The 20,019-nt window shown below is 47.0% G+C and overlaps 4 protein-coding genes and 1 long non-coding RNA gene across 6 annotated transcripts; 2 read left to right on the top strand and 3 right to left on the bottom strand.

Annotated features, from left to right (window-relative positions):
- Positions 1-180: 180 nt before the first annotated feature.
- Positions 181-6,762, bottom strand: LOC127775444 (probable methyltransferase PMT15). The gene is made up of 6 exons (XM_052301690.1): positions 5,795-6,762; positions 3,933-4,143; positions 2,016-2,316; positions 1,329-1,724; positions 873-950; positions 181-777 (listed from the first exon to the last, which is right to left on the bottom strand). Exons 1-6 carry the CDS (start codon positions 6,455-6,457, stop codon positions 570-572), a joined length of 1,857 nt encoding a protein of 618 aa, XP_052157650.1. The 5' UTR covers positions 6,458-6,762; the 3' UTR covers positions 181-569.
- On the top strand, positions 6,583-7,674 carry LOC127775449 (uncharacterized). 2 transcript variants are annotated; one of them, XR_008017979.1, is made up of 4 exons: positions 6,583-6,718; positions 6,983-7,075; positions 7,148-7,248; positions 7,335-7,674. It is a non-coding gene; the product is annotated as an uncharacterized LOC127775449 (long non-coding RNA). The 2 variants fall into 2 exon arrangements; XR_008017980.1 differs by having other exon boundaries at positions 7,193-7,248; positions 7,335-7,666.
- Positions 7,675-8,203: 529 nt separating this feature from the next.
- LOC127775448 (uncharacterized) lies at positions 8,204-9,472 on the bottom strand. The gene is made up of 2 exons (XM_052301693.1): positions 9,061-9,472; positions 8,204-8,974 (listed from the first exon to the last, which is right to left on the bottom strand). Exons 1-2 carry the CDS (start codon positions 9,470-9,472, stop codon positions 8,457-8,459), a joined length of 930 nt encoding a protein of 309 aa, XP_052157653.1. The 3' UTR covers positions 8,204-8,456.
- A 3,879-nt stretch (positions 9,473-13,351) lies between these two features.
- Positions 13,352-14,750, bottom strand: LOC127775447 (ribonucleoside-diphosphate reductase small chain-like). The gene has a single exon (XM_052301692.1). It carries the CDS (start codon positions 14,671-14,673, stop codon positions 13,537-13,539), a length of 1,137 nt encoding a protein of 378 aa, XP_052157652.1. The 5' UTR covers positions 14,674-14,750; the 3' UTR covers positions 13,352-13,536.
- A 2,144-nt stretch (positions 14,751-16,894) lies between these two features.
- LOC127776158 (protein DWARF AND LOW-TILLERING) lies at positions 16,895-19,963 on the top strand. Its single transcript, XM_052302504.1, has one exon. It carries the CDS (start codon positions 17,731-17,733, stop codon positions 19,567-19,569), a length of 1,839 nt encoding a protein of 612 aa, XP_052158464.1. The 5' UTR covers positions 16,895-17,730; the 3' UTR covers positions 19,570-19,963.
- Positions 19,964-20,019: the final 56 nt, after the last annotated feature.

Here is a 20,019-nt window from a genome sequence, read left to right as displayed (position 1 = left end):
TTCAGACTGCTCAACCAGTCGAGCTTTTGGGGACAAACTTGGCTGTCCTGTTCCAAATTTCACTCTATTTGTTATGGTCCCTTGTTTAGCGGCATGTTTAATTTTACCAGATGAAAGTCAATTCTGGTTAACCGCATTCTAAACCGTAAAGAAGCTGAACGTAATAAATGTATACTCCGTATCATGTTAATCCGAAATCCAGTGACTGTTCACACCTTAACAAAAATGGTGCCTATTTCTTTAATATCCGTTTACATCAGATAAATTGACAGATAAAATAATAAGAAAAGACATATATGGAAGGAAAGAGAAAGGAGAAAACGAAAATGTAAATAAAAAAAAGCTACTCCATATGGCATGAAATGGAAAGGATAAAACTAAAACAATATGAGAGAATTTTAAGAAAATAAAGAACCTATATATGGAAAGAAGACAGGAGAAAACTGAAACTATCTGTACTAGAAGAGGGGGGACAACTGAAACTATCTGTTTCTATAAATCTGCCTCCAATGTTCCAATCTATAGCTCAAAATGATCATCAGCATGATGAATGCCATTTTTGCGAACCCTTAGGCTGTCCAGTAAGACTTGACAGACACAAGGATCTTCTCCCTCTGCATCGGCCCATCCTCATGATCAACGATCCTGCTCTCCCATCTCATCCCGTCTGCGATGTTCTTGATCTTCACCAGGACATCAACATCGTCTCTGAATATTACCGTGCCTTCTGGCCTCAGCACACGGTCCATCTCCAGCAAAATGTCCTCCATTTCACATCTGATGACATGCAGAGAACAGCAATAGATTCAGCTAGCTTCATGGCTGGAGCAACTGCAAAGTTGAGCACAAGAAACAGAAGCAAAATCCAGTACCTGTCTTTGTACGTTGTGAACAGGGAGTACGCATGGATCAGATCATACGTCCTAGGATAAGTTGACATCGCCTCACACCTGCAAAATTTTCACATACTAATTAAAGACCAATAAACCTGTAAATTTTGGAACATTTTGCAGCAACAAATACACTGACGAAGAAAGCAGTGCTGGAGTGTAAGTGGGCTGACCCACCAACTCACTTATTCGCCAAATAAGTGGGTAACCAGTCGGTCGATCCACTTAATTAGCTTATAAGTGAGTTCGCGGGTCAATCCGCTTACACGCCTGTGCATATATGATAGTCTGCAATTTTATTTTTTTTTGAAGATTTTGCAGCAATGAATACACTGAAGAAGAAAGCAGTGCACATATGCTGGTCTGCAATTGTTTTCTGAAGATTTTGCATTAGCAACGACACTGAACATATTTTGGTCAGAAGAATTTTCAGCTTACCAATCTTGGTACGTTCCGATGAGCCCTCGCTCGTAGATCACGCCGAGCGTGTTGGCAACGGCGGCCGTCGGCACGACGTTCATCACCCAGACAGGATCGTCGACGAGCGCCGCCGCGAAGCCGCCGAGGCCGGCGTTCATGTCCAGCAGATTCCGGTACCGGCCTTTCTCGGCCAGCCCGCCGCTGACGCCCTTGTAGCGATCGACTCGTCTCCTCCACATCTCAGAATCCTTGATAAAGGTGTCCACCGTGACGCTGCTTCCAAGGCTGCCGCCGGCGATCCTCGGCGGCGGCGATGTAAGCCTCTCCAGCCATCTCTTGACCTCCCCTCCGGCGACGTCTCCGGGCCCGGACACCTCCGGTAGGGGAGTGATGCACTCTTCCATGTTCACATACCTTGAAATCATTTTTCAAGAACTTTCAGAAACGAAGCCAACATTTTTTTAAGAGTTTATAAATGTTTTTGAGTATTTTTCGTAAAACTACTGATATTTTGACCAAACTATTGTAAAACTACATATTTACGACGGAGTATAAAAAAACTACAGATTTAATGCCGAGTTTACCACGAAACTACAGATTTAAGGTATAATGTGTAAAACTACATATTGTTAATCAAATCAAATCTTAAATTTTCATTCGCATGGAATCATGTTTGGATCATTTTCAGGTGATAAACATGCATACCAGCCAGCATCAGGATCTTGGTTGGAATTGCAGAAACCAAGACCACCAAGCTCATTTCTGCTAGCCTTGCAGCTGACATGGTTGATTGGTTTCTGCCAAACAGCAATGTCACCCATCTGCTGCACCTTGGTCCAGCAAAGGCTCTTGGCAATGGCCTCAATGGCCGATTGCTCGGAGCTCAAGTCCTCCGGCGTCCTCTTCCACCCCTTGAAATGTCTCTCCCAGTTCACCGGTGGCCCTGACAGGACCCAGTACCCGCCGGGCCGGAGAACCCGGTCCACCTCAATCATGTAGAGCCCGTCTGAAATGCAACAACCATTGTTGATATTGCCATGATCAATCAAAGCTACCCCTCCGATCATAAATATTCGATGTTTAGAACAAGATTTAATCAAACTTCGAAATTCCCGACCAAAAATCTATTATATTATTAAAGGAATAGAATTTCTACGTTCGCTCTCATGGCCTAGAAATTCTCACATTAATCGGAGAAAAAAAAACAGAGTCCATATAGAAATATAATTTAGAAATACCTAAAATTCGGAATTAAAAAATAAGGAATATTAGAAGAGGAGACTAGAGTCCATATAGAAATACAATTAGGAAATAACTGAAATTCGGAATTAAAAAATAAGGAATTAGGAAATAACTGAAATTCGGAATTAAAAAATAAGGAATATTAGAAGAGGAGACTAGAGTCCATATAGAAATACAATTAGGAAATAATTGAAATTCGGAATTAAAAATAAGGAATATTAAAAGTAGAGTATAGAGTCCATATAGAAATACAATTAGGAAATAACAGAAATTCGGAATTAAAAATAAGGAATATTAAAAGTATAGTATAGAGTAAATAACAGAAATTCGGAATTAAAAATAAGGAATATTAAAAGTATAGTATAGAGTCCATATAGGAATACAATTAGGAAATAATATAAATTTGGAATTAAAAATAAGGAATATTAGAAGTAGAGTATAGAGTCCATATAGAAATACAATTAAGAAAAAAAAGAAATTCGGAATTAAAAAAAGGAATATTAGAAGTAGAGTATAGAGTCCATATAGGAATTTTAAACTAACTAAAATTTGGAATAAACATAATAAAATTAAAAGTAAAGTTTAGAGTTTGTATAAAAATACAATTTGCAAATAACTAAAATTCGAAATTAAGAAAAACATGGGAAGAAGAGTTTAAGGTCAATATAGAAATACAATCTAGAAGTAACTGAAATTCAAAACTAAAAATTAAAGAATATTGAAAGATGAGTTTAGAGTCCACATAGAAATACAATTAGAAATAATAAAAATTCAGAAATAAAAATAAATAATATTGGAAGAAGAGCGTAGAGTCTATATAGAAATACAATTTACGGAAAATTCAGAATTAAAAAAAGAAATATTAAAAGACGAGTTTAGAGTCCATATAGGAATATATATATATATATATATATAATTAATTTACAAATAACTAAAATTTGATATTAAAAATAATTAATAACTAAACATATATAAAATATAATATGAATATTACACATTAGTAGTTTTGTAAAGTTATTGCAAAATTTAAAATTATGTTGTCATTTTAATATATTTGAATAATATAATGAGAAAACATATATGCTATTATATGAGAGAAAATATAATGATGCTAGCCGCGCAATCTGCGCGGGCCACCATGCTAGTTCTTTATTATAATAAGTATGATACAATGATACTACTTTAGTACTTTTTCTTCTTTCGTTTTTAAAATAAGCATTTGAGGTATTATCCATGGATGGTTGGAATTTCAAAAGTTTGACCGAATCTCGTCCTTAACTTCGAAAAAGCCTGTCAACTTGGTGGCTTCCAAATCAAATTAAGCACAAGTTTGATTTTGCAGGGGTGAAATTTGAGGTGGTGGAGTTACAAAGCACGTACTGTACTTGCTCCAGGGGATGAGGCAGCGGGAGCAGTGCGCCATGTCGAAGGCGCGAGCCGGGTAAGGAAGGCGCTTGGTGGCCATGATGCCGAGCATGGCCGGGACACCGCGCTCCAGGGCGAAGAGCACCTGCGCCTCGTGCGTGTCCTTGGGCGCGAACGACATCGTCAGCACGTCGCGCGACAGCAGGTACGCTCCCCAGCTCGCGACCTGCACATGTGGTTCGTTCACACTTCAGAGTTCAGAGTAGTAGACAGTGCACATTAGCATCAGATTGATTTGTCAATTGTCATAGCAAAAAAGACATGGATATTAGGAAATGACCTAATATCAAATAATTAGGAGAGGTGAAGCTCCAAACCCAAGTCATCTAGCCCACCACCCTGTGGAGCTAGTCGGAAGACCCTGGGCATTTCTCATCAATTGTCATAGCCAACAGCTTGACTCATGCATGAGTGTTTCCCGAGTAAGGATGATTTGTCTGATGAAAAAACTTTGTTTACTAGAAATCTTATTTGACGCGTTTTATACAACCATCGTTTTATTTATGATGATTAAATTACAGGCCGAAGGGTAAACGATACTAGTGTTAAACTCGTCGTACTCCGGTTGAAGTTAGCCAAGAAACACAAGCCAACAACAAGGGGGAAGAAAATCATGTCTTGGACATTTTGTTCAATAGTGTTGATAGCTGGATATATATGTCGCATCAGACATCTTGTACCATCTTTACAGTGAACACAAAGGTAGCAAGAATGATCAATTAGTAAGGTAAGCTCTTCGTCCTGAAAGAAAACCAATTTCTAACTTAAAAACTTGATTTTTGATTATTTTTTTTAAAGAACGGAGGGAGTACGAGCAACCAGATCCAAATATGCACAGTTGAGTTCAGATAAAGCTATCTGCCGTCTGGTTAGTTGGACTATGATTAGTATTTTCTTATCCAAATAAGCTCTCATCAGTACACAATTCCATGTGCACACTTCTATCGAACTCTCCTACCAAACTAGATATCAATCACCGATTCAGACCTTACATCAATTAATCCATTGTTTCTTTTTTCAATTTCTCACACCGACTCTACACATGGAGAGGGTACTTAGTTAACATAAAACCAGCTTTGATCCACATCCAGAAGCTGATCCAAATATATCTAATTTTGCTGTCTGTCCTCGAAGCATCCATGTACTCTATGTCTAGTACTAGTTGTGAACATTCAACTATCCTAGTGGCATTTTTAATCCAACAATTAACAAACAGATAAGGCAAGGATAACTGGTGAAGGTGTTAATCACAGATGACTATATGGAGATCCACAGGCATTTACCCAGTAGAAAAAAAAACTATACTTTTTTCGCAGGGCTAAAAAAAAAGGGTTTTTTCCCCTACATTTTGGCAAAAATACGATAGAAAAAAACAAGGGTGTTTAACTCGCTACATCAGGAAATTTTTCACTACAAACAAACCAGCACTAGGAAACACAATCATGGGTGTTTAACTCGCTGGTACACAACACAAGCTCCAAAAAGTGTACACTGATCTACGCGCTGATGATCAAGAAACAGTAAAAAAAAACATGAAAACAACACAACTGTGGTGGAGAAATATTGATAGCAGCCCGAATTTCATAGGGATTGAATTGCAAACAAATGTTGGAAAAAAAATTAGGGACTCGATTGTAAAATATCAACCTCAACCAGTCAAACTCTACCACTAGCCGTCAGATCAGAGATGTGCGGTCGAGATTACGTTGACCACCAGTCAACCAACGAGGAAAAACTCCACTCGGGACTGGGCCCACCAGTCAGTGACTATCATCACCAGGTTAATCTGAGAAGTAAACGAGGTAAAAGTAACTAACCCCGCAGCCGGTGTCCAGCGCCGTCCTGACCGCGCCGCCGCTGCCCAGCGTGATGCCGGCCGCCGCGGCGATGTCGTCGATGTACCGGTCGGCGCCGTGCGGGAACATGGTCCCGCCGCCGGGGAAGCGGAGCACGTCGCCGTCCCGCCTGATCCAGTTCTGCACGCCCTTCTCCGCCACCAGCTCCTCGTGCGGCGCGTTCGCGTACCACGCCGCGTCGCGGCTCCGCGGCCACCGGAGCGGCGCGCGGTAGCCCCGCGGCGCCGGGACGAGGCACCGCCGCCGCTCCGCCGGCGGGGGGCAGTGCCTCTCCCTGTACGCGAACCGCCGCCGCGGCTGGCGCAGCGACCACCGCTGCCCCTCGCACGGGGTGTGCTCCGAGTACCCCGCGTCGCACGCCGGGACGCGGCGCAACGGCGGCGCCCCCGCCTCGGCCGCGTCCTCCTCGGACGCGCCGTGGTGGATCGAGAAGTCGAGGGCGGTGTCGTTCTTCGAGGCCGCGGGCGCCGGTGGCTGCCGCGTGTTGCACGGGACGGCGGCGAGGGAGGAGGCGGGGAGCGGCGGGGCAGGGTGCGTCCACACGGCGAGGAGGTAGGAGGCGGCGCAGAGCGCCACGACGGCGGCCATGGCGGGGAGCGGGAGCTTCATGGTACGCAGCAGCATGGCCGCTGACTTCTCCTCCCCTTTGCCAGCTACTGGAAATTTGGGAATAATCACTGAATCAATCACCGATCAAGAACTGAAATTTGCTGTCTCCTCGGTCAGATAGTTCAGATTCGTTCACTGTTGTGCAATTCAGATCGTGTGGAGAAGGGAGGAAGAGAGGGGAGGTGGTTGAAAGGTGCTTGCTTGAGATGGAAGGTGGACACCTGTTGCAAACTGCAAGATGTCATACTGTCATAGTGTCATGGATGCTAGTGCTTGGTGAGCTCAATAGCTGATTGCCATTACCATGTGCAACAACACAGTGTCACTGTATCCTGTCAAGTGTCAAGAATGGTTTATTGGCATGGTTTTGTTGCTCTTATTCACGCAAATCTTTTGTGTGTTCGTTGAAAAATTGCTGCTCATGTTCTTGTTGATTTACAGAATGACAAACCACAGGATTGTACTTGCACGAATGGTGTTTTCTATTGGATGGGTGTGTGCGTTTGTCAAAGCTAATACTTTTTTTTTCATTCTTTTCAGAGATATCTAACCAGGTCAGTGACAAACAGGGTAGGCAACAACCGGCCAACAAGTTCTGAAACTAACTACTTCTACATGACACCACCAACCATGGTATGTATGTAAGAATCTATCCTTGCAACAACAAAAACAGCTATTTTCCCAATCTGACAAAGGCTGGTTCAGATCTGCAAAAAGTCTGAATATTTTCTTCTATGAATGCACAAGAAGACTCTGGATATCGAAATGTTTCTGGGGATCAGTTCATTGTGATTGTTTAATTTGAGGTTAGGCTGTGTTTAGTTCGGCGCAAAGTTTGGATTTTGATTGAAATTGGAAATGATGTGACTGAAAAGTTGTGTATGTATGACAGGTTGATGTGATGGAAAAGGACTGAAGTTTAGACCCAAACTTTGAATCTAAACACAGCCTTAGTTGAAGAAGAATGCCTTTTCTGGATCTACATCTCCTCTACCTGTGTTTCACAAGTGGACAGGAGGATTACTGTAGTTGTTGTTCAAGCCTAAGCATTTAGCTCCCTGTGACCTGAGCTGATTAGTCCAAACTAAGTCTGGTTAGATTTGTTTGTGCCTTTTCCAGTTGCCTCCATGTGTTTTTTTATACTACCAATGATATTCTGACTTTTCTAATCCTCTCCATCATGATAGTTTTCACTGAGATACGCCAACGAGATACCATACATCATGTGTCATAAAAAAAATCAGTCTGCTGAATTGAAGTAAAAAGAAAAAAGAAAAAGTGAGAACTCGAATAACACTTCTTCCCTTTCATATTATTATACAACTATTATAAAAAGAGAGAGAGAGAGAGAGGGAGTGCTATAATGTTAAGAGCTAAGCAATGGAGTTTATCTGCTTAAATCGCTTATTTTTCTTTATATATGGGTAACTAATAACGCGAGGTTAGTGGGTTTATGAGATGGTAAGTGTAAGAAACAATTGGTAACTAGTGACAACACTTGGAAAACGATATATTGTCTCATATACCTTGCTAGTGGAAATAGTAACAATTTTCTTTAAAAAACTCACTTAACTCTAATGGTGAGAAACGTGGAATTTCACTGAAAATTTAGACATACTCTCAGTTTCTTCTAAAATCTCAGCTTCCCTCGCAAAATCTTCACTGAGCCTAGCTAGAGAGATAGCTAGCCGCTTCAATCAAGTGGCCATCACGGTACAAACTAAAGGTTTAGCTTAATCAGTCAGGAGTTAAGTAGCCCAAGATATGCAAATGATTAGTTCAATCAACTGGCCAGCAGTTGAGATGTAATCTCTATATATATAGCAGAGACCGAAGTTTAAGTTGAATCAATTCGTTTGTTCTGTTTTTTTGGTAAATTTTACGCATGATAATGTGATTGCATTTCTTGAGTTGGAACTTAGAACTCATCAGTGATCCACTGGTTGAGAGCTTGTTTCTGTGAAATCATATCAAATTTATTTCTGTAAAGATTTACTTTTCATTCGCGCTGCAGTTAACCCTCAGTGTTGGCTGCTGATCTGAAGTATAAGTCGACGATTTTATCCTGGGAAAAATCAGTGAAATATCCCTTGCCGACGGAGAGGCCCTCGCCGGCGGCGAGCCGCTCCACCATGCCCTGCACCTGCTCGGCCCCGACCCTCGCCGGGTCGAGCAGGTTGCAGGCGACCTCCACGACGCCGCCGCCGTGCGCGAGCCCCATCGCCTGCACGGACGGGAGCCCGCCGCCGCGCTCGCTGACGGCGCGGGCGATCCGCCTCGCCGCCTCCACGTCGCCGGTGTGGACGGGCACGTTGTAGTTGTCGACCCAGCCGGTGGCGCCGACGACCACCACGCCCTTGGATCTCGGCGGCCTCTCCGGCCCGGCGTCAGGGGCGACGGGCAGGGCGTCCGTCTCCGGCGCTCCCCGCCATTGGTCGCCGGAGGAGTTGGGCTTGAAGTAGCCGAGCTGCCTCCTGATGGAGGCCAGCGTCCTCCCCTCCCGGTGCGCCGCGCCGTACAGAAACGTCGGCACTGCGGCCTCGGCAGCGGCGAGCTCGCCATTAGATTGTTTCTTGAAGTGAAAATTGAGGAGAAGAGGAGTGGAGAGCAGCACCAACCTTGGAGCTCGTCTCCGATGTCGGCGGCCACGGCTCCGGCGAGGTCGGCGACGTGGCGGAGGGAGGCATGGGCGAGGGGGTGGAAGCAGATGTGGTCGACGGCGCCGAGGCGCGGGTGCGTGCCGGCGTGGGCGCCGAAGTCGATGGCCTCCAGCGCCGCCCTGACCATGCCGAGCACGGCGTGCCGGAGCGGCGGCGGCGCCGGCGAGGGGGTGAGCGGCGCGACGAGCGTGTAGCCCACCCGGTTGTAGGCGTCGTCGGTGAAGCGGTTGACGACGACGGCGCCGCCGCCGCCGCCGCGCGCCGCCTGCTCGATGGCGCGCAGGGCGGCGTCGTTGCGGCTCTCGGAGATGTAGAGCTTGCAGCACGCCAGCAACGTCGTGGGCCTCGCCATCGTCGTCGACGTCATCATCGTCTTCTTCTCCGGCGATGTGGAGATGACACGAGACCAGCGTTTGTTGTGTGGACAGAATTCAGCAAGGCATGCAGCCTTTGGACTTGACGAATTTCGGAGAAATTTTACGAAGATTGAGGCCGTGTTTAGTTACAAGGTTTTTCTTCAAACTTCTAATTTTTTCATCACATCAAAACTTTTCTACACATACAAACTTTCAACTTTTTCGTCACATCGTTCTAATTTCAACCAAACTTCTAATTTTGATGTGAACTAAACACAGACTGAAGTAATTAGTGAGAAAATAGTTTAAGATTTCACAGGATCATCATCGAAATTAGTTCGATTCTCACAAAACAAACACTGAAAATTCATCCATTCATTCCAATGAAGGTTTTATTCAGGGCCAGTCCTAACTTCTTGGAAGCCCTTGGGTGAAATAAAGATAAGAGGCCCTCATAAATATTTTTTTGTTGCAATAGTGAATATAATAATTCATTATATTATTGAAAAAAACATCCGTAAGTCATACTAACTGTCATTCCAATTTCCAATCGCCTAATAATACTTTTCATAAGTTGAACACAACAAAAAAAAACAATATTTTCTTCTCTTATAGGCCCCATTTCCACTAAAACTAGAAAATCATGCGCGCCAGTTGGCGCGCATGATTTATAGCCCGTATATACTATTTTTGTGTTATTAATTAGCACATTGTTTATAAAAGTTTTAAAAAATCTTAGTTGAATGGAATTTTTTGAGTTCCAGTTTAACGTAATAGATCATATTGTTAAGAAAATCATCAAATTTTCTCCCTTTTTCCATCCATGCCATTAGTTATTCCTTTGTTTTTTTAATTACAATTAAGTTATTAACTCATGATAGATTTTTTTAGTAGTGTCCATTGAATTGGTTCGAAGAGGTAAAATAGTTTTTTTTTATTTAAGATATGCAGCTCAATATTTCGAAAATACTTATAGAGATATATATGAATATGACTAGTTGTATATGCACTCTAACATTTTTTGCAAATGTACTATAGAATACTCTCTTTGAACATGTACATGTAGAGCAAGTGAGCTCCATTGACAGAGGCATTTGCTCCTTCCCCTGATATATAGATACTTCCAGATTATCCTTCCTCTGCGTGAGAGGACTGGAGCTGCCACAGCCATGCTCTTCCCTCGTACTCCTAGACACACAGCGAACGTATACATGTAGAGCAGGTGGCCACCATTGGCTCCATTGAAGAGGCATTTGCTAATTGCCTAATCGATCCTTTTAGATTATCCTTTCATCTGCAAGGGAGGATTGGAGCTGCCACAACCCTGTTTTTCCTTCGCACTCGACGCACAACTGCTCAACTCTTGGTATCATTTTTTCCCCTTTTGGTGTTCTCCAGATTTATCTGCCATGTGAGAGAGGACACGTGGACCAATCACTACAGATAAAAGCAATATTTATATATTTAAACTCATGCTAGCGTACAACATCATCTATAATTTATTTAATTCTACAAATCAACATGTAAGTATATCTAATCATCATCGCTCACATCATTTTAATAATATTTTAACAAATATACCTATTATTTTTATAATATTTAACATATACTTATCAATATTACGGTTATCATTTGTTTGTTTTATGATAAGTGATAAAACCTCATGTTTTAATATTTTCTTTTCTTTTTACCTCTCAGCTCGACAACCTTTGGGGAAGACGACACTTGCGAGAACAAGGATTGGCACGTCGGTGCTGGGAGAAAGGCGACAACCGTTGGGGAAGATGTCGCTTGCGAGAACAAGGCCGGATTGCCGCGTCGGTGCTGGGAGAAAGGCATGAGCAATTGAGGAAGATGACGCTTGCGAGAATAAGGAGAAGAAGAGGAAGATGATGGTAGCGGAGGCAACATCGCCCTCGTCCCTTGATCCTCCAAATCTGGGTATCCTCATTGAGCCCTTCTTCATCCCTCTCTCTTCCTCCTGGATGTGGTCGAGCTCGAGGTCGTGGTCGTTGCTACCGTGGATGGCGTGGACGTGTTCGACCTCGACGCTCACCGGCTGGTTGATGCGTCCACACTCGCGGACCATCACAGCTGGTACGGCTCGACGCCCTTCGCTTGATCCATTGGAGTGGATCTTGCTCGTTGGAAATAGCTTCCGTGGATCCGGAAAATACTGTTGTAGATGTCTTCCTCGTCGCCGGTTTACGACAGCTAACATCGGCTCGCTATTTATATTTTTGGAAAAAAAAAACTTTCAAATGTAACTATAGTATAGTTGCAGTGTAACTACAATATATAGTATAGTATAGTTGTAGTTTCCGGCGAGTTATGAAATTAGTTTTCTCATTCGTGTCCGAAAACCACTTCCGACATCCGGTTAAAAGTCCGATGTAATACCCAAAAATTTTCATTTTACCAACTAAACAGGACCTTATATACAAGTTATAATATTGTTATAGTATAGTTATAGTGGAATTATATTACAATTATATTATAGTTAGATTTTAAAAAAATTCCTTTAAAAAACTTGGGGCACTTTTTTAGACACTTTTTTTTCTTCTCCATTGTTTCCTCGGTATGCAATCTTTTTCACCAGTTCTTTCCGTCTTTTGGTGTGATTTTCAACCGAGTTTGGAATGCTCTGGATTTTTCCTTTGTTTTATCTAGAGTCTTCACAGTCATGCGGAATGGAACGTGCTCTTCTGGACGCATGGCACATTTTAACGAGATGTGAGCTTGCTTTTAGCTTTGGCCACGTGGCCCAATGATTCGGTAGAGATTGCACCCTGAAATCGGTATTTAGATTGCACCCTGAAATCGGTATTTAGTTATCTCCTGCTTTATTATCAAGATTACCCCAATTTCTTGGATCAAAAATTCAATAGCAAAAGTTGGTTGTTCATCAACACCCACAGAATTTGTATCAGCCGAATCATGTTAGGTTTCATGCTCACTCAAGTTATTGACATCTTCATTCTCATTGATGCTATTGCCTTATTGGTATTCTCTAGAACTGTCATTAATTTGCTCGTTGAAAACAACTAAAGCCAATTCATCGGGATTTCTAAAGGAATCAGTATTATTCCTAAAGAACTTCTCGATTGCTCCCATTAAGATTCAGTTAACTCATCTACTCGTTTCCTTTTTTTTTTTCCTTTTTCACTTCTAAATAAATACTTCCTGGCTGACATAATACCAAGAACAGTAGTACAAATGTACAATATAGTAGTACCTTGATTTGCAAATTGCAAATCGGCTGGAATCTGAAAACGTGTCAACGAAACATGAAGAAGGCAAGCTCTAATCTCTTAAAAAAACACCTAAAAATATATTATATAGTCTTTAGAACCTTGCAAGGCAGCAAAAAATATATTAGGCCAAGTTTAGTTCCAAATTTTTTCTTCAAACTTCAAACTTTTCCATCACATCATTCCAATTTCAATGAAACTTCCAATTTTGGCGTGAACTAAACACACCCTTAGTTGTATTGTACTCCTATGTAATAATCAAGAAAATCATACCATGGTTGTCTGCAAGAATCGCCGATCTGAACCCTTGCTCTTAAACTCTCTCCTAGCTCTAAAACAGATGTGTTCATGTGTAGGAGAGGCCAACAGGGGAAAACGAATGCTAAGTCAGCTGTCAGCAAGTCTCCAACTCTTGGTTCTCTTGGACGGTTGGTTGGAGTCGCCGGCGCGGCGCTCGTTTCGTCTTTCGGGAAGGATTGAAGGGAAGGGGATTGGTGAACAGAAACGGAACAGGCGACGCGCGTGCGGCTGGAGCCAAGCGATCCATAATCCATTTCCCCAACACAATCTCCTTCGCTTGGAACATCTTATGCTCAGAGACATTTCATCGAACGCCCTGGTTGCGCCCCCAGAATGGCATGAGTTCTAATAAGCATTTCGTCGAACACACCGCATACAGGCAATGACCAGTTGATGTATTGAGAAACTTTTAACTTGAATCATTACAGGAGTACATGTCAAACCAGAACAAATAAAACAAGAAACCATACGAACACTTTGGGAGAACATGTATTTCTACTTTAACACTACTATGGCAGTCGATGTGATCAGAAGTCCTCGTCGATGCTGAAGACATGGTTGCAAGAAGCGCCGCCGTTGAGGCTGGACATTACGGACGCCTTCTGGTAGTCGCCGACGCGCTTCTCGAAGAAGTTGGTCTTGCCCTGCAGGGAGATGAGCTCCATCCAGTCGAACGGGTTGGCGACGTTGTACATCTTCTTGCACCCGAGCGCCATGAGCAGCCGGTCGGCGACGAACTCGATGTACTGGCTCATGAGCTCGCCGTTCATCCCGACGAGCGCGACGGGGAGCGCGTCGCAGACGAACTCCCTCTCGATGTCCACGGCGTCGGCGACGATCTCCTGGACGCGTGACTCGTCGAGCTTGCCGCGGAGGAGGTCGTAGAGGAGGCAGGCGAAGTCGCAGTGGAGACCCTCGTCGCGGGAGATGAGCTCGTTGGAGAAGGTGAGGCCCGGCATGAGTCCGCGCTTCTTGAGCCAGAAGATGGCGCAGAATGAACCCGAGAAGAAGATCCCCTCGACGCAGGCGAAGGCGACGAGCCGCTCGGCGAAGCGCTCGCCGCCGTCGATCCATCGCATGGCCCAGTCGGCCTTGCGGCGCACGGCGGGGACTGTGTCGATGGCGCGGAAGAGGCGGTCCTTCTCGACGTCGTCGCGGATGTACGTCTCGAGCAGAAGCGAGTACATCTCTGAGTGGATGTTCTCGATGGCGATCTGGAAGCCGTAGAAGGCGCGAGCCTCGGCGACCTGAACGTCGGACATGAACCTGGAGGCGAGGTTCTCGAGCACGATGCCATCGGAGGCCGCGAAGAAGGCGAGCACGTGGGAGACGAAGTGGCGCTCGTCGGGCGACAGCGCGGCGTCCCAGTGGCGCGCGTCGGCGGAGAGGTCCACCTCCTCCGCCGTCCAGAACGACGCCACCGCCTTCTTGTAGAACTCCCAGATCTGCGGGTACCTGATCGGGAACATCGAGAAGCGATCCGACGACTCCGCCAGCAGCGGCTCCTCCATGTCGCCGCCGCCGCGGGCTGGCACCAGCGTCTTCGCCGCCGCCGCCGCCGGCATCCTCGTCTTCCTCCTCGCCTCCGCCGCGGCAACCGCGATTCGATCTGGTGGTTTGGGGATTGGAGTTGGCTCGGCGAGTGGGTGTGGAGGAGGAGGCATCCCCTCCTCGCCTTTATAGCGGCGGGCGCGCGCGAATTTTGGATTTCGCGCCTTGGCGGCGGTGGCTTGCGAGGGAAGGAGGAGGAGGGCGCCGTGCCGGGAAAGATTTGGGGGGGAAATTTTGGATTTCTCCTCGGCTGCTTTGAAATTTTCGCGGGGAAGATGACGCGTCAAGCCAGCCGCCCCGTGAATTCGGGAAAAGGAGGTTAAATGCGCCGCGATCCACTCTATATGGGCCGGCACCTGTCGCAGATCAGGGCCAACATCCAGTTGTGTAGTGGGCCCAAATTCCAGGTTGGGCCGCGTGGTTAGAGCTAAGATTTGAGCGGGCCGGGATTGTGGGCCAACGTACGACCGGCGATAAGAAGACCTGTAATAAAGCCTGTAACGGAATAACGGCTATTGCTTTGGACCTCACACTTTCTCCGGTTAGCTTGGGGTGTGTTTAGTTGACGCCAAAATTGAAAGTTTGGTTAAAATTGGAACGATGTGACGAAAATGTTAAAAGTTTGTGTGTGTAGGAAAATTTTGATAGGATAGAAAAGTTGAAAGTTTGAAAAAAAAATTGGAACTAAACTCGGCCTAGGTAAAGCAAATTAGGGTGTGCTCGGTAAAATGGTTGGAAACTTCTCGCTGCGCATGTCAAACAAAACCATTCATTAATACATAATAAATTAAGTTTTATATAAAAAACTTAAAACTAAATTAATTTTTTTTTTAATATTTTTCTATAGAAAACCTTTATAAAAACATATCGTTCAATAATTGAGGAAATGTGTATATATGAAACGAGAGAGGAGAAGTTAAATTCTTATTAGTATAAAACACACCTTTAGGAAATGTGCCTTTAAGATTTCGATTTGAAGATTTCAAGCTCGCGCCAGGAATAACATCCGATTGAAACTTCATTTATTGTTACCATAATGTTCCTGGATGGTACTGCTACTATACGTCCTGTTAGAGAGGTGCTGTGTGTATGAAATACAAATGGCTCTTTGGATATGAATTTATGAGTAACTCCAGTAGTTAGATGTGGACCCTATGAACTGCAGTTGTGGATTTAATCTCATGTTTTCTTGCCGGTTCACATACATTGTTTGAAAAAAAAACTTGAAATAAACTACTCTGTTAATAAGCAAACCAACGTTTGTTTATAGCGCGAACTACAATGTGAAATATTACATGTAGTTAACCTGGTAATTGAATTTACGTCCCCGACGTCTAATGTTAACATTTAGACAGCAAAATATCATGCAAATCAACCATTACAGGCGTATATGTACGAGTGGTTCATAGATAGGCAATACTAATGTTGCCATTTAGGAGTAGAAGCTAGGGCAACGCATAACGGTTGTACTAAACAGTCATCTCAATTGTAACGGTTATTGTACAGCTTGATCCGATGCTACTCATCACCGTCGCATTTCTTGTAATTTCCCACAAAATTTCAAGTAAGAGGAAGAAACAAATTAAGACTCAAAAGTGGTGGCACAACACAATGATGCATTTCAAGATCAAAACAAACCCAAAACTCGAGCTCACTTAGTAGCCAAAACAAATATACCAGCAGCTAACCCAGCTAATGACAATAGCTGTCTGCAAGTAAAACACCCGGTATTTTGTCACGTACCAAAATGACACTTTTTTTTCTGACAGCAATGGCACATCATAAACTGAGCCCCGCATTGACGCCAAAACACGGGACACGCATGCGTGCGTACGTGTCCCGATCCGACGGTGGCAAACACACAAACATCATCATCACCAGACACGCAGGATACAGCCACGTAGTACGTCGTACAGGACACCGTACCCCACCCTGTACACTAGCCTGTACGTACAGCTCAGCGTCCGTTGCCGCGCTGACGTGGCCGCACCGCGTGGCGTCCGGCTCACGCGATCCGGGCCGTCGGTTCGGCGCGGGGGCCCACGCGTCAGACACGCGTGTCAGGTGGTGGGAGCCCAACGGTAACAAAAGAACGGGGGCGTGCTGCGTGACCGCGTCCACGCGTGCGTGACAGCGTTAGGGGGGGTGGTCACGTGCGTCGCACCTGACCGCAACGGTCACATTGACCAGAGAGGGGGGGAGGCAATCAGGCAACGGTCACATCCCGGACCACCCCATCTCGCACCGTCCGGTCGCGATCCGACGGCGTGGGAGCCGCCTCGAGATTCGCGCCTCCCGCACTCTTTTCCTCCCCCTTGGGTTGCCCCTCCCGGCCTCTTCTTCCCTTCCCTTCCACCACACCGGAGAGGTGAGTGAGAGTGAGAGAGTGAGAGCAGAGACCACCACCACCGGAGAGGTTAGTGAGAGTGAGAGTGAGAGAGGAGTGGTAATGGTGAGGCAACAAGAGTAGGTTCCATTTCATATCATCACTAGGATAGCGTAGTTTGTAGGCTGCATCTCCATCTCCATCTCCATCTCCATCTCCATCGCCATTTATTCGCATTGCATCCATCATTTTAGGATGTTCTACTAGGGTTCTTGATTTTTCTTTTGGTTTGTTGGTTTGACGAATGGAGGTATTATTGGGATTCGCCGCCTGCTGCTCGTCGTCGTCGTCGCCGATGAGGAGGCCGTGCGGGCTCTGCCCCGGCATGTCCGATCGTTCGTGATTTGTTTTTTCTACATGTTTTAGGGCCCATTTGTTCTTGATCCTATTCTTTGATTCTTTTGTACTAAGCATTCTAAGGCGAAGCCACCCATTCTTTCCTGCATATATACTTACAAACACATAGCCCCCATCTGATCTCACAAACATTATTCCTCTCTCTTTTTTTCTCAGTTTTTTCTTTGTTGATTTACTGACCAAATTCTTTGGAAGAACAACAAGATCATCTGGTTTTTATCTGCTCATTCTTTTGTACATCGAATCATATACATTTCCATTCCACCAAAGCCTTAGCCAGATACCACAGAGAGAGTGTGAGAGAAATCAGAGTGAGAAACAGAGGAGGAAGAAGAAGAAGAAGACGAGGAGGAGGAGGAGGAGGAGCAGGAGGAGGAGGAGGTCTCTTCTTGGCACGTCGCGTTCCGGTGAGTGACGTGTCTCCGGGATGTTGGCGGGTTGCTCGTTCTCGTCGTCGAGGCATCAGATGAGCACCGCGCAGCGTTTCGACATCCTCCCCTGCGGCTTCTCCAAGCGCGGCAGCCGCGGCGACGGCGCCGCCCCGCGGGTCGCCGGCGACGCCAGGAGCGGCGCCACCACCTGCTCCTTCCGGACGCACCCCGCGCCGCCGGTCACCCAGTCCGTGTCCTGGGGCGCCAAGCCGGAGCCCGGCGGCAATGGCAATGGCGCCCACCGCGCCGTTAAGCGGGCGCATGACGAGGACGCGGTCGAGGAGTATGGCCCCATTGTTCGCGCCAAGCGGACGCGGATGGGCGGCGACGGCGATGAGGTATGGTTCCATCAATCCATTGCAGGGACGATGCAAGCGACGGCGGCGGGAGAAGGAGAGGAGGCGGAGGAGGAGAAGGTCTTCTTGGTGCCGAGCGCGGCGGCGTTCCCGCACGGCATGGCCGCCGCGGGGCCATCGCTGGCCGCGGCCAAGAAGGAGGAGTACAGCAAGTCGCCGTCCGACTCGTCGTCCTCGTCGGGCACGGACGGCGGCTCGTCGGCGATGATGCCGCCGCCGCAGCCGCCCGAGTTCGACGCGAGGAACGGCGTGCCGGCGCCGGGGCAGGCGGAGCGGGAGGCGCTGGAGCTGGTGCGCGCGCTCACCGCGTGCGCCGACTCCCTCTCCGCCGGCAACCACGAGGCCGCCAACTACTACCTGGCCCGGCTCGGCGAGATGGCCTCGCCGGCGGGGCCCACGCCGATGCACCGCGTGGCCGCCTACTTCACCGAGGCGCTCGCGCTCCGCGTCGTGCGCATGTGGCCGCACATGTTCGACATCGGCCCGCCGCGGGAGCTCACCGGCGACGCCTTCGGCGGCGGCGACGACGACGCCATGGCGCTGCGGATACTCAACGCCATCACGCCCATCCCGAGGTTCCTGCACTTCACGCTCAACGAGCGTCTCCTCCGCGAGTTCGAGGGGCACGAGCGCGTCCACGTCATCGACTTCGACATCAAGCAGGGGCTCCAATGGCCGGGCTTGCTCCAGAGCCTGGCCGCGCGGGCGGTGCCTCCGGCGCACGTGCGGATCACCGGAGTCGGCGAGTCGAGGCAGGAGCTGCAGGAGACGGGAGCGCGGCTGGCGCGCGTCGCCGCCGCGCTCGGCCTGGCGTTCGAGTTCCACCCCGTGGTCGACCGGCTCGAGGACGTCCGCCTGTGGATGCTCCACGTCAAGCGCGGCGAGTGCGTGGCCGTGAACTGCGTCCTCGCCATGCACCGCCTGCTCCGCGACGACGCCGCGCTGACCGACTTCCTGGGGCTAGCGCGCAGCACGGGCGCCACCATCCTCCTCCTCGGCGAGCACGAGGGCGGCGGCCTCAACTCGGGGAGGTGGGAGGCGCGGTTCGCGCGCGCGCTGCGGTACTACGCCGCGGCGTTCGACGCGGTGGACGCGGCGGGGCTGCCGGAGGCGAGCCCCGCGAGGGCCAAGGCGGAGGAGATGTTTGCGCGGGAGATCCGCAACGCGGTGGCGTTCGAGGGCCCCGAGCGGTTCGAGCGCCACGAGAGCTTCGCCGGGTGGCGGCGGCGCATGGAGGACGGCGGCGGGTTCAAGAACGCCGGCATCGGCGAGCGCGAGGCGATGCAGGGGCGCATGATCGCGAGGATGTTCGGGCCGGACAAGTACACCGTGCAGGCGCACGGCGGCGGCGAGGCGCTCACGCTCCGGTGGCTGGACCAGCCGCTGTACACCGTGACGGCGTGGACGCCGGCGGGCGACGGCGCGGGAGGCAGCACCGTGTCGGCGTCCACAACAGCATCACATTCTCAGCAAAGCTAAGCTGACGATGAATGGTGATTAGGTGAAGAGAAAGAAAGAACAAAGCCTTTTTTTACAGTGCTTCTTTTGTTAATGATGATTAGTTCATACAGTCTGACAATTCTTTTATACATTCAGAGAAAAGAAAGAAGAAAGAAAGGTGTAGTTTTTTGTTTTATAGATTGATAGGTGGAAAGATTCAATTAAATCAAATTCAATTCAATTTTTAGATTGTAATTCTTTATAAATATTCTTTTGGCTGTTGAGAGAGAGTCCCCTGCAAAATGTAGCTGCATGTAGAAGAAAGAAAGCAAAGAAGCAGTAGATAGATTAGCAGGGGCAGCATCTCTCACAGTCACTATTAGTGTCTCCGGCTGTTATTATACAACATTATTATTACAATCAAATTCTTTCATCATTCATTCTACATGTAATCTCTGTTCAGAATCAGAATGAAATGAAACATGTGTT

Source organism: Oryza glaberrima, chromosome 6 (assembly GCF_000147395.1).
Source record: "Oryza glaberrima chromosome 6, OglaRS2, whole genome shotgun sequence".
NCBI lineage: Eukaryota > Viridiplantae > Streptophyta > Magnoliopsida > Poales > Poaceae > Oryza > Oryza glaberrima.
The sequence above is the reverse complement of the archived record's forward strand: the minus strand, read 5'-3'. Positions and strand labels throughout refer to the sequence as shown.

What these genes read in the sequence shown, in the direction of transcription:
- LOC127775448 (XM_052301693.1), bottom strand. Translation starts at nt 9,472, where the DNA reads ATGATGACGTCGACGACGATGGCGAGGCCCACGACGTTGCTGGCGTGC. An exon ending in CATCGGAGACGAGCTCCAAG is followed by an intron (nt 8,975 to 9,060) that starts GTTGGTGCTGCT and finishes CCGAGGCCGCAG; the next exon opens with TGCCGACGTTTCTGTACGGC.
- LOC127776158 (XM_052302504.1), top strand. Translation starts at nt 17,731, where the DNA reads ATGTTGGCGGGTTGCTCGTTCTCGTCGTCGAGGCATCAGATGAGCACC.
- LOC127775444 (XM_052301690.1), bottom strand. Translation starts at nt 6,457, where the DNA reads ATGCTGCTGCGTACCATGAAGCTCCCGCTCCCCGCCATGGCCGCCGTC. An exon ending in ATCGGAACGTACCAAGATTG is followed by an intron (nt 951 to 1,328) that starts GTAAGCTGAAAA and finishes AAAATTTTGCAG; the next exon opens with GTGTGAGGCGATGTCAACTT. An exon ending in TTCACAACGTACAAAGACAG is followed by an intron (nt 778 to 872) that starts GTACTGGATTTT and finishes GCATGTCATCAG; the next exon opens with ATGTGAAATGGAGGACATTT.
- LOC127775447 (XM_052301692.1), bottom strand. Translation starts at nt 14,673, where the DNA reads ATGCCTCCTCCTCCACACCCACTCGCCGAGCCAACTCCAATCCCCAAA.